The following is a 13617-nucleotide window of genomic DNA, read 5'->3' as shown; positions in this document are numbered from 1 at the left end:
CCCTTTTTGGTGCTAATCCCCTTTGGCACGGCCGTGGTCCCACATGAGCAGCACAGGGCTGGTGGCTCTTGCTCTCCCACAGGGCACCAGTGTCAGCTCCAAGGCAGGGCAATAGGTGTTCTCTCACCTTTGGCATCTCAAATTCAAAGAAAATTGCTTGCTATGTAGCAAGGATACAAGGTAGTTAAATACTGTGAAGCCTACAGCTTTCTCCTGCTCTCCTTATTTTTATGTGTCACATTAAATTCCCTTGGTGCCAGTCCGTATTCTCTGGGTACCTAACAAGGATAGACAAAGCGTAGCAGCTCTGAACAAATCATTCCAGCCCCTGGTGCACGAGAAATGTCCTTCAAACCCATTTGGATTTCATCTCCCACAGAAAACAATAATCTGCCACTAAAAAAGAGAATTAAATACAAAGACACTGGAGATCTTTTAACCTTTGCCAGCCACACAGAGGAGCCAGACTTTAAACCTGTCTGCACCCAACACGGCCTCAGACAAGAGCCAAGGGGCAGAGCTGCTCTGCGTGGGCCACTGCTGCTCTTTGGTTTTACCCAAATGTTCCCTTTGGTGCTGGCCACAGGTCAGCAGATGCCACCTCCCAGTGCCCCTCTGAGGGCACAGAGCAGCCCCAGCTCCCACCAGCCCCTCCCCAGGTTCTCTGAGGACGGGCTCAGTGGGGAGAGCAGAGCTCAGGGATGTGCTCTGCCATCAGCCCAGTCCTCCAGGAGCCTCCAGAAGCAGCCTCAGAGATGCCAATTAGAATCACAAAGATGTTCCCAAGATGTGCCTTCAATTTTATTCCTTGTGACAAGTGCTTCTACCTTGCACGTTCCTCCTGGGTGCCCTCTGGGGCTGAGCAGAATGAGGGAGGCTCAGGGCTGGCCCAGACCAGAGCTCTCACTGTCACCCACACTTTGGGGCAGTGAGGGACACCCATCAGCTCCTTCATCCCAACACCTCACCATGTGCTGTGTCAGGAACCAGCCCCCACCTGGGCTCAGCCAGGGAAGGGACAGGGGCTGAAATGCATTACCTGGGGCAGAACTCCTCTGCTCCACTGGCAACTCAAAGAGCTGAACCATCAGCCCAGTCAGACACCTGAAATTGAGTAGGGTGAATCTGTCCCGAGTCCCAGCTGGCACAGACTGGCTGCCAGGCCGTCAGAGGCGCCTTCATCCCCCAACCTGGCCTTCAGCTCCCTCTGAGCCAGAGTCCCCTCCATGGAGAGGCACAAATACACACCACCATGAGGGACACTCCTGACCCCTGTCTCTGCCCTGCACATCACCCTGAGGGAGGGCAGGGATCTACCAGTGACCTGTGTCCTCACTGGCAGCCCTGTAGGATGCCGGTGCAGTCAACCCGCCTGCAGAGACAGGAGTTCTTGGAAAAAGGGTTGGCTTTGGTTCACACCTCACTGCCTGCACTGTAGTTAAACAGCCCATGAGGCTCCAGGTTCTCAGTAAAGGAAAACACACAGTCAGAGGTTACCTGGCAGAAGGCAGCGTCCCCTCCTGCTACCGAGGTGACCCCAAAGTGAGTGAGCTGAAGGCAGCACTGCCAAAATCTGCCAGATTCCTCCTCCAGCAGGACACTCTGCAGGCACTTAACTACCCAATTTTCAGATGCTGCTTCCTCCTCAGAGCCTGGCATCTGTCCACGCTCTCGTTCCAGCTAAGGAAGGGCCTGAGGCACTGAGTGCTCCGTGCAGGACGCGCGGCCGGGCCGGCAGCGGATGGACCCCGACGCCAACGCTGCTGTGAGCACACCCTGCACGGGAAGGACAGGGACCAGGATGGGTCTGCTATCAAAAGCAACAGATGCAAAACCCAAACACAGCGTTCCCAGACTCTGAAGGCTCCTGCAGACATCCCAAGCAGAGAGACAGCTGAAGGCTCTCTGTGCATACAAAATGCATACAAAGCTCTTTTTCTTTTTCCCCCCAGTGCATTCGAGACAATTTGCATCTTGTCATGGATTCTGCTGTCACTGCTATTGCTCTGCTTTTGGCAGCCTGGATATGGGAGATGGAGACATGTCCAGCTCACCACAGACCCTGAGTGACGGCCTCACAGCTGGGCCCTGCACACCCAGATCTCAGAGCAGGAGAAACCCACTTGGTCATACAAATCTGTGTTTGTAATCGGCCTCGTGATTGGTGGAGCTTGGTGCCTTCCCTTCAAGGCACCTGCAGTCTGGGGTACTTGAGTGGAAAGCAGGGAAAAGGATCTGCTTGGCCACAGGGACGATGATGAAGCCCCAACTCTTCAAAGAGCATCAATGGGGAAAGGGGCTCATGCACAAAACCCTACAATAAATCTGAGATTAGCACGCAGTCACTTCATTTTTGTTTAATTTTCTTGCCCATGCAGACTGGCAGCATGACAATGGCAACAGAGGGAATTGGTCATGGTTGTCAAATTCAAGCAATTTTATTGAGAGAAAAAAAATTAACTGCAATTTTAATGGCTTTTTTAATGTTTATGGGGCCTGGAGCTACTAATGAATCAAATATAAGTATCCTCTAAATTGCCAGTTCTGGTCCACCCACTTTGCTCCTCAAAATCCACTCCAACCTCTCTGCTCCCCGTGGAGTCCATTCCTATTATCCAGGGAACTTTGGCACAGCTCTGCCATGTTTCCCAAGATCCTCAAACTTCCTTCAACCCCCAGAGCCCTGCATGCCTCTGCTCTCACCATTCCCTTCCAGAGAAAACCCTAACACCCCTACCATGGTGGATAAAGCACAATCTCACTGGGGAGATGTCAAACAGAATTCACTTAATTGAATGAACCGATTCCCACTCAGGGGCTTGGCAGAGACCCTCACCCCAGAGTCCAACTCCACTCTGAGGGGCTCATCCAGTGCTGCACAGTCAGTCTGGGGACCCTGGCACGTGTTCCCAGGGGCTGGCAGCAGTGACCAAACCCAGAAACAGCCACCCAGAGCTTCTGCCCAGCTGAGGAGAGCTCGCTCCAGTTCCAGCCTGACACAGCCCAGGCATGAGCTACACAGGGCTCACCCGAGTCTGCACTAAAATCCCTGCACCAGCTGTGATCAGGCCAGGTTCTCACTCTGTTTCAACAAGAGCAGATGCAGTAAAACCCTGTCAGTGGTCTCTGGTGGGACCCCATTCCTCACAGATCATTCCTGGGTGCAAACTGCTACCAGAATGTGTCAGTGCAGTTTTCCCCAAATGGCTACTATAAAATGAGAAGTTCTATATGAAAATAGAAAAAAGCTCTGGGGCAGACACATTCCCAGAGCATGTCCAAAGCCTGGCTGCTCTGCCCAGGGGACCAGCAGCTGCACGCCCAGCTGGGCCGTTCGGAGCTGGATCAGGCAGAGCTGAGTGACTGAGGACACAGGAGATGCCAGTGCTCCAGCAGGGCAGGTACCAGGTGAGAAGGAGGATTGTGCAGATGTCACCCACACCCAAACCCCAGGATCTGCAGAGCAAAGGAGACCTGGCTTTGTTCACATCCCGTCAGATGTGGGAAGGCACGAGAGGTGCCGAGCTCAGCTCACACATCCAGCCAAGGTGAGCCAACCTGAGCCAAGGCCTCAGCTCCACATTTATCCTCTTTTTGCCTGCATGCACAGAGAGGAAAAGGGGAAGGAAAGGCTGTTCCATTAGCAAACACCACTGCAGGCTAATCTAACATGGCCCTGAATTGCATTTAATCAAATTAATGTCACTACCCTGAATTATTTGCGAACACCCCGTTCTTCAACCACCATCATTTTTCTACCACTTCTCCCCAATTATAAAAAAATAAATAAAACCCCCCAGAGTTGCCCAGGGCACTACATGCAGAGAACAGATTTCCCTTTCTGACGCTGTCTCATTGAATCAGCATTAGCTGCTTTCCACACACTCCATGGGAATCCAGGCTTGAACAATAAAAAAAAGCCATAAAAAATGGTTTATGTTCTTTTTTACCTGCTCATTTGTGAATCAAAATATCTTTGAACTGAATAAAAAGTTCAGCTCCAGAACACTGGTACAACTGCCAGAGCACGCAGGGTTTGCCCTTCTCAGATGTCAGCCCAGAGGAAGCTGTGGGGGCAGCAGCAAGATCCCGCCCTCCGGGGGAAGGGGAAAGCTTTTGCAAGCATCTCACACACATTTATAGGATCTGTGGGATCACAAGACACCGTGTGAGGGAACAGGTAATGGCATTTCCTTCCCCACTTCTGTGGAGGAATTCCACCATCAATTATTGCAATTCCTTCTCATTAGGGTGGCCACGTCCTTGCCCTCCCCAGACAGGCAAAGTCCAGCCTGCTGTTTCCCTGGGTTAATCCCTGTTTGCTGCAGGGACCAGGAATGCACTGGGCATCCCAAAATCCATTTCCTATGGACTTCCCAAAGTGGACATCTGCAGCAAATGCACTAGTGAGCACAGAAGACACGATGGGGCCAAGCTCCAGGAGCAGCAGAATCCCTCTTGGCCCATATTCCTGGGACATTCTTCCTGCTCTCCCAGCTCCCCGGCTCATTACCCGCCAAGGACAATTAAGTCCATTTATTGTGCACTTTTCTGGATGACACTTCTCACTCACTGCTGCAGTGTTGTGACCTTTCATTTCCCTCCTCTGGTGAGGGATGAGGCAATGAGGCTCCTGGAACTCGGCGCACGCCACGGGGCCTCGTTCCTCCACGTGGGAGGCAGCAGTGCTGCTCCTCCTGGGTGGTGGGGTGGGCATTCCCGGTTCACTGGAGCTGTTCACATTTGGCAGGCAGCGCTGCTGAGGGTTTTATCCTACTTGCAGAGCTGTATTTTTGCTCAGTCAAGGACAGCACAGCCACTGCCAGCAGCTTCGCCTCAGTTGTGTTCACCCACCGCACAAATAAACTTTCCCCTCTGATGGAGCAATCCCAGCGGGCTGCAGAGCAGAGAAGGAGGACTGGAAGCACTATCTCCACTTGAGCTATTCCTAAGCCCAGCTGCCTGCACAGGCTGCTGCCCAGTTCCAGCTCCTATGAAAAGCAGCGGCTGAGTGTCCCAGTCCGACTGCCCCGTGGCAGTGGTGCTGGCCATGAAGGTCACTAAGTGGCAATGCCGAGGGTGAGGGAAAGAAGCTGCTGTCTTGGGCAATGGGGTTTGTGCTCGTGAGTGGCAGAATAACAGGGAACGCCTCTTCCCTGCCTTGTCCATAAACACAGTGGGGCTACTGTAGGCAACGTGAAGGGAGTAGAAGAATTTCTGCAGAAGCAGAGATGGGGCCCAATACGTAGATGTGGGAAGAAAACTCAGTGTTTTAGAAAGCCAAGCTACCTAAATCCTTCCCTTTCTTCCCTCAACCAAGCCAAAAAATTACACAATCCAAGATCCGTGTAGACCTTGGTCCCTTCCCAGGAACACGTACATGGATGAGGGCGCTCCAATGTCACGTCACATCCATGTCTCAATAATCCTGTTGACTTATGCCAGTGATACCCACCCCTGAGTGAAGCCAATGCTTGATCAAGATCAACTTTGTCCCAGATGCAGAGCTAGAATTCCCAGGAGCACAGAGGAGGCTCCAGAGCACCTTTCCCTTCCACAGCACAGCCTGAGAGACACTCGTGGCTCCCACTGTCACCTGCAGGAGCTGTGGGTCCCCTGTGCCCCTCTCAGCTGTTGGTCAGCAGAGCCCGAGAGGAGCAGGACCCTCATCCCCTCCCTGCTCTCACTCCAGGTGCAGCCTGTCCAGTGAGGCGGCCGGCACGTGGCTGGAGCACAGCTAATCCCCTAATCCCCTATTCCTGGAGTTCTGAAAATAACGGAATTATTATTTTTGGAAACAACACATGTTTCTGCCTTCCTATATTAACATTTAATTAAGAAGCCAAATATATTTACAGAGCACTTTTCAAACTCTCTTTACACACGGTGTGCTTGTGAATCATTTCCCTACCTGGGGGTAAAGGCTCTTGTGACATGGGGCACGGATTAGCACAGGAGCCAGCTGAAAATACCCAGGGAATCAAGAATTCCTGAAACCAGACCTGGCTGCAGTACAGGCCACCAGAGCACCAGCAAGCCCGGCACCCCCAGTTTCTGTCTCTTACAACCCTGTCCCACCCCCAGGGCAGACAGGGCACTTTAAACCCTGTTTCTCCAGTGAAGAACAGCACCAAGCACCCCGGCGCCTGCACACACCAGCTCTCACAGGTCCCTGCTGCAGTGACCTGAAAGCTCCTTGCTACACTGTTCTTAACCCTCCTCCGAGTTACAATCTACTACAGGCTGTGTATGGTCCTCCGTAATTAAAGGGCTCTTTTAGGACACTGCCCTGCTCTGCAGCTGCACTGTCCCTGCACAGCGAACGCTTTCCTCCTGCAAAGCTCCTGGTTTGCCCCCAAAAGGCACCTGCGGATCCCAGAGCAAAGGGAGCATCCTGGCACACCAGAACACCCCGCAGCTCTCTGAGCAGGGAGCAGTGCAATGCAAAATCCTGCACAGAAAAAAAAGTGTTTTCGTATCAAAGGACTCCAATTTCCTAGGTTGGACTACTAAAACTTAATTAACCTCATAACCCACCTGGTGATTTGCAAACCATTACCTGGCGTTCTTTGAACCTTGAAATATTGAACACAGCGAGGCCCCAAGAGGGACTAATCCCTTCATAGAAACTGTTTAACTCCAGGAAAGTAACACACTTAGTTTGGAATATTCTCCCTTAGAGACTGGAAGGGGCAGCCTATAAAGCAATGGTTGTGCAAAGAAGAGGACTGGGCAGCCCAACCCTCAGAGCTCAGCATCCTGAGCCCCTGCTCTGCCCAGCCTGAGTGTTCACAGCAGTTTTAATAATTCATCCAAGAACATCAAAAACACCACTAGAACCAAATTAACTACTTGTTCCTCACTTGTGCTCTATCTGAAGGTTTTGCTCCCCCAACACCAGAAGCTGAAGGCAAGGAACACCTCAGAGGAAAAGATTTTAAATAATTCAACTTTCCTGCTGGGCTCATGTATTTGTTTAGAGTTCTCAGGGCTGGGATGAATGGATTTAAAGCCAGGGTTCGCCAGGGTCAACTCCCTAGGAAAAGAGATAAGCAGCAAAATGGAAATCAGCTGGGGTTTGCAGGAAATCTTTGTGAAATTATTTGACCTTTTAAATTTGAGAGGAATGAGCAAATGAGTGTCCCATCCCCTGAATCCAGGGGGAGCAGCACTGGGAGCAGCCACCCAGCACTGGACAGGGAAGAAAAACATCCAGCCATGAAGAGAGCAAATCCTACCACGTACCCAACACCACCACACAAAGGGGACACACAGAGGAACCTTTGCTACTGGAGTTCTGAGCTAAATGAGAGAGGGCCCCTGGCCAGGCAAGGGAATGGTGTTTTATCTGCAACTGCTGGGTGAGAGCAGCCACCGACCCCACAGTGACCACAGATCCATCAGCAGGGGATCCCAAGAGGATCTACAAGGTTATTTCATTTGAATTTGTTGTACCATCTCCAAACAGCACACACCGGGATGCTGAACCCTCCCCCATCCCTGGCCAAGAGTCTGCTGGGGTTTGGGACTGGCCGGGTGGGACACGGAGTGAAAACCACAGCAAACCCCAGCTCTGGGGGGGAGTGTTGGCTCTGCCAGGTGAAGGGAAGGCAAACGGCCCGGCTGCCTGCTGTGGAGACCAGGAGGAACAGCTGGAGAGATCCAACAACATTTATCCTCCTGGCCAGGTCATTTTTTAAAGTATAATTACACCCTGCCTTCACGTAGCCCAACAGATGCTGCTCAGGTGTGCGCTTCCTCGAGCCTCCATCCATGACCTTTCCCAGCTTCCTGTCTCTCTCCAGCTGTCCCCTGTATCCTCCCCACCATCACTGGCCACTGTGTGTTCCAAACCCCCTCACCCAGCTCACACCCTCCTGGTGTCACCTCTCTGCACTGTCCCCAGCACCAGAGATGTCCCCGCTCCCGTTCCAAGGCAGGATGCTGCATTAGCCAAAATGATTTTTCCAAAGGTTTACAACTATTTTTTATTATTTACCAAACTTGGAGCCCACATTCAAAGGCATTTCTTTAAGCCATGCAGGGAGAACCCCTCCTGCAGCACCAAGATTTTGTCTTTGCAGTTGATCATTCCACACGAATTCTCAGAATTTTACACCGTGCAGCTTTAAGTTTCTAGACACTGGTTATCAAAACCCCTCAACGCTGAGCATTACCATGTCGTCATCATTAGGTTTCAGAGCCAACAGTGTCAATGCAATTAGGTACAGCTCATTAACATACTGCCTGCATGCTCTGAGCAAGTACAGTTCCAACAAGAGGTCTGCTGCCTCCTTCACAGCTCAGAGCACAGACTGCTCAAGGGTTCCGTCAAAACACCAGCGAATTTCAGTTCCCATTTCTGGAGTACATTGGATAGTAAAGATTTAGGGAGCAGATGAAATAAAATTTTCTATCAAAATCATAGTGAAAAAACCAGTAACACCCGAATTAAATGCAAAGACCCAACACAACCTTCATCTGTTCCTTCTGTCCAACCATCTACACCCCCCAAGACCATCGTGCCGGGCAGCAGAACTTGGCTCTGCCCGGCGCCCACATGGGGCATCGGTAACACAGGAAGCTTTGGCCAACCCATTCCTCAGAGCCCGGGGTCCCTGGAGGGCACTCACCAGGAAGCGGACATCGTCGAAGCCGTTCAGGAGCAGCTTGCTCTCGTACTGCTGCAGGCCGATGGACTCCAGCCACTCCCCGACGCTCTGCTCCAGCATCCGCGAACCTGACGAGAGAGGAATCGGCAGCCGCTTGAACAGAGAGAAACCGTTCAGGCGGTAGCAGCGGCACTCTGAGGAGGACAGATGGCATTGCCACATCATAGTCATTACCATAAAGAAACTCAAAAAATTATGCTCAGAGTACAACAAATCAGCGGGCAGACAATTCCTCTTGTGTGCACAGAGCATGGACAACAAGCTCGCAGTGCCTCCACGGGCTCCGGGTGCAAATCTGTACCGCAGTTCACACTCAGAAAAGAAACTCCTCGCCCGGGAAAAGGTTCAGAGGTGCTGCTGGGGCGCTGATTTCACAGGCACTGCTGTCAGGGCTCACGGGTTCCTCACCAGGCGAGCACATGAAGCCCAACCCCACGGGGATGCGGATCCACTCCTTGGCTCAGCGGAAGGGGGCGGGAGGAGAGCAGCAAACTTCCACCCGAGGCATTCCCAGGCAGTCGCAGGTGCGAGGGAAGGGAGCGGAGCTGTGCCAGTCCTCTCATCCGCGCACCTCTGTACACAGCCCCAGCTCAGCGGGGAGCACGGAGCAGCCTGAGAGAAAACAGCTTCATGCAGCCGAGCCAGCTCGGACCCGGCGGACGCTCGGGAAAGCAGCAGGAGTCCAGGCAGAGCGGCTGTCCGCGGGAAGACACGCAAGACAAAGGAAGCACAGACTGCAGCAGCGGAGAGGAAAGGCTTGTGCTCTTCCTCCCCAGCAGTCCCGAGAGAGGCAAACCATGGCAGGGGCTTCGTCTCGCCGTTACCGTGTTACGTGGACCCCAAGCACGTCCAGCAGCCCTGGCTCTGTCATTCTACCAGCGATCCAGTCACTTGGCATTCCAGCACACTGCCCGGACCTCTTGGCATTCCAGCACGCTGGCCCCAGAGAGCCCAGCCCCACCACTGCACCGTGTGACAGCAGAGCCAGGACGGTTCTCACCCAACACTGCTGGTCCTGCCAGGTGTTGGGCACACACCTGGATTTGCCCTTCCTTCATTTTCTCCAGCCGAGCGCAGCCACCGCATCGAGCCCCTCGCTCTGACAGGGAGCAGCTCTGCAGGAAGGAGGCATTTCAGTTCCCTGCTTCCAAGCCACGGAAAAAGGCAAAAAGCAAATGCAAGCACACCCTCTCCTCTTCCTGCAGCAGCTCAAGTCCGAGCCATGCCCTGGCACCTCCCCTCAGCCTCTGATAAAGGAGATTCCTCCCAACACCTACGGGAGCCCTGGCAGATGAGGTCTCCCTTCCCTCACCCCTGGGATGAGCCCAGTGACTTGTTACTCTTCTCTAGTAAAGCTCTAGACCTTAAGTATGACCAAAAAAAAGTTCAGAGATCTCCTTTACATCAGGGCATTTGTTATGCAAGACAGTCAGATTTGCAGGCTCCCTGGCACGTCTGTTTCCAGCATGGATGCAAAGAAAAGGATGATCAGGAGACCCCCGTTTGCTTCCTTTGAACCTTTGGGTCAGCTGAAGCAGTTTGGTACCTTCCAGCCATCCCTCCCCACTGTGCTGCAATGGCTGCACACACAGAGCTCACGGTGTCACCTGCAGATTCCAGGGGTAATTCCTGCTGTCTGGTCCAGGGGGTTGCTCCTGTGCCGGTATTTGGGAGCCCCAGCCGGTCCTTCCAGCGCACGCGGCAACGCCGAGATCACAAAAGGCTTCTGCCTCCCTCCCCTGAGCCAGCCCGTGCTCCGGGGCAGCAGCTAAGCCTGGACCGTGTGCCAGGAGCCCCCACTCGCCAGCTCTCCATCCTCCCCTCCATCCTTTCCCCTGCGCTCTGCCGGCGGCTGCGGCGGCGGCTTTGTCTGAGCCGGCGAGCCCACGCTCCACGCTGTCCCTCCCTTCTCCTCATCCTCTCCCCCCTCCCAGCGCTCCCACCCGCCGGGAGGGGGGCAGCGGCTCCGTAACTCTCCAGCGGAAATCACCGACTCCTCAATATTTACTCAATGATGGACAACATGGCTTGGGGGTTTTAAAAAATGATGTCACAGGTCTGCTCCGACAGATCCAAGTGATTTGTGGCTGGCTCAGAATTAATTTATCGAGAGAGGTGAGGAAGTGCCTGCTGCCTACCACAGCATTCCTGGGAGCTGTTGGGGTATTGGCAGGGGGAGTGAAACCACAGCAGCTCCTTCTCCTGAGCTCCTGAATTTAATTTTTAAAAAGGCTGAACTCTGTTCAGCCTTGCATGCACTTGTAAACGCATTTCTGCTTTTAGAAGGGAAACCTACAGTGATACCAAGTGTAGGTTTTCTGTTTACAAAACCCTTTCAAGTCTTGACAAAATGAAGAAAGGGAAGTATTTGGAGGGAGGGAATGGAGGGGTTTCCTTTAAAAAGAAAAAGAGAAGAACAGATGCCCAAAACATCCCAGGCTGAGAACGAAGATGCCCCAAATACATCTGATATTTGTGTGTTACAAGGATGATACAAGAACAGAAGAATTACAGTACTTGTGCCCCCTGGCAAGATCCTGATCACAACTTCTGACTGAAACAAACTCCTGTTTCTCAGCTCCATCCTTCCACATTCTGGGAATCCTGCCTTTGAGAGGCCTGCATCTGGCACAGGGGGAACCAGTGGGCAGAGCTGGAATGATGAGGGCATTCCCAAGGCTGCGTGGACAGAAGCACAGCACGGTGCCTCCTGCAAGGCTCTTCTCAAGTCTCACAGCATGGAGAGGAAGGGGCTGCCAGGGTTCAGGAGGGGCTTTCAGATGTTACTGTTTCAGTAATGATCTTTAGTGTGAACTTTGCACCCATCTGGAGGATGAAATCAGTGCGTGGGCTGTGCTGGACCAACATCACCTCAACTGCTCGTGGACATTTGGTGCAGAGACACACGAACATCTGTTCCAAGACCAAACTCCCTTAAGAAAAAGGGCAGGTGGAGTTTGGTATCCCTAAAATGATGGTGTTCCTTGACTGCCCAAGCTCTAAGATGCCCTTGCCAGTCCTTACCTGCTTCTTTCCCCAGACACGAGGCAGTTGTACACAGTAACTGCTCGTACAACCAGCTCCAAACACATTTATCCCCACAGGAACTGCCAACAAGGCATTTCACCTTTCCAGACCCTAAGCTAGTCAGGAGCCCCAACATCCTCAAACCTCATGCATTTTTAAGGATGAGAGAGCATTTGGGGAGCTCCCTGCACAGTCACCATGACCGGAAGCACAACAACAGCCCCACAAAGGCCTGTGGAGGAAAAGCCAAATGTGTGGGAGCTCCCAGCGAGGGGCTGGCAGAGCTCTGCCTGCTGCAGGGGAAGGAGGGACAAACAGGGAACATGCCCAGCAGACAATCTGCACACAAGGGATCCCAAACCGAGCGTGACAGAGCACAGCCCGCGGGAAAACACCCGGCTCCAGGACACGGCAGCTCCCGTGCCCACCTGCTCCGGGGGTGTCCATCTTGCTGAACGCTCCCTGCACAGCTGCAGGTCTGCAGAAGCACTGGCTCCTCCTCTCCCCTCCATGTCAGACCTTTCCCTGGCGCTATCGATCCATCACAGGCCGGCCCGGCGCAGCGAGGGCTGTCAGAGCAGGGTGCCTGAGCACAAACCCACACAGAGCTTCAACTCCTCTGCAAAGCCACCTGACCCTGGAATGCAGAGCCTGAATCAGGGTAAACTCCCACTGGGAACAGTAGGTTCCTCCTCACCTAAGCAAAAACCTGAGTGACAAATGGAGATGAGGTGAGCTCTGTCACAGCCCGTGCGAGCTGCGTGTGCGGATCTGCATTAGCATCTCATCAGGAGGAGCTGCTGCCCACCCGGAGTCAGAGCTGTTCTGCTGCAGCAGTCTGGAGGTGAAGGATTTAAAAGGACAGAATCCCTCGTGGTGGCAGCTCTCCAGCAAGCTTGAGTTCTGCTTTTGCTCACGATTCAAAGGCAGAGAAGGGAACTCACGTTTTAAGTGTCCTCCAAGAGCCTTGTTCAGTGGGTATCGATACCTGCAGGTGCATTCAGGAATGCCCAGGATCACCCTCCCCAAGGCACCTGGCAGACTAACGACATCCAAAGGGCACAGCCACCACGGCACCCACACTGACCCACCACTGGCACCATCCAGCCCTGCTCAGCACAGCTGCTGCCCTCACGGAAAGAACCGGGAGGAAAATCCTGCAGCTGCATTCTGTAAAATTAAAGGAATCTTCCCAAGGAGCGTAGAGTTAAAACTGCTGGCATCAGCATCGAGCATCATGTGGGAACCCAGGCCTGCTCCTCCTGTGCCAGAGCATTCCTCTCCGTGCCAAAGCAGGTTACAGAGATCCATACACAGGAGCCAGCACCTTGTTTGTGTGCAGAGCACAGCCAGGACAGACAGACACATGCTAGGTACACTACCTGAGATCCTGTGCTGCTCCTGGGAAAAGTCAATGCCTTCACCGATGGAACTCATGATCTTTTCAATCTGGAAATAAAAAAAAAAGCACGTGTTGCATTATTCATAAAGCCTCAGGAAAAGGCAAAGGCAGCCCAGGATTTCACCTCCCACGTGACAGCTGAAGAAATCCAGGAAGGGATGTTAAGGTATCTCTGAACCAGAAGAGGTACCCTGAACACCTTGCCTGGGTACGTCTTTGTTGGGATGGATGGCTCAGAAGGGATATGCAGAGATTGAGGCTCTGCAGAGCCTTCCCTTCCACAACTTGCCAGTGCCTGGAAATAAAAAGCTTCAACAAAACCATCCCTCTGGAGCACAGCCTGGGGGTAAGGAAGGAGCCCCAAACTCCTCAGCTCACCCTGTATGAGCACACAGCCCCCTACACCAGCATTGAAGCTGCAGGAATGCTGTCACCAACTCCTTCCCAGCAAGCAGACGGGGAGCTCGGCTTCCCCACATTCTGTTTTGTTGGGCATTTTTGTTTTGGCTTGATATA

General features: G+C 52.9%; 1 protein-coding gene across 2 annotated transcripts in view; it reads right to left on the bottom strand.

The window, feature by feature from the left end:
• Positions 1-13617, bottom strand: part of ANKS1A (ankyrin repeat and sterile alpha motif domain containing 1A) — a 78478-nt gene that overhangs the window by 13818 nt on the left and 51043 nt on the right. For both annotated transcript variants that reach the window (XM_039565108.1, XM_010404395.4), the window contains 2 exons: positions 13082-13148; positions 8634-8740 (listed from right to left, as the gene is read on the bottom strand). In XM_039565108.1, the coding sequence (XP_039421042.1) occupies positions 8634-8740; positions 13082-13148 (174 nt within the window). The remainder of the gene's footprint in view (positions 1-8633; positions 8741-13081; positions 13149-13617) is intronic.

Source organism: Corvus cornix, chromosome 26 (genome assembly GCF_000738735.6).
Source record: "Corvus cornix cornix isolate S_Up_H32 chromosome 26, ASM73873v5, whole genome shotgun sequence".
Classification (NCBI taxonomy): Eukaryota; Metazoa; Chordata; class Aves; order Passeriformes; family Corvidae; genus Corvus; species Corvus cornix.
The sequence above is the reverse complement of the archived record's forward strand: the minus strand, read 5'-3'. Positions and strand labels throughout refer to the sequence as shown.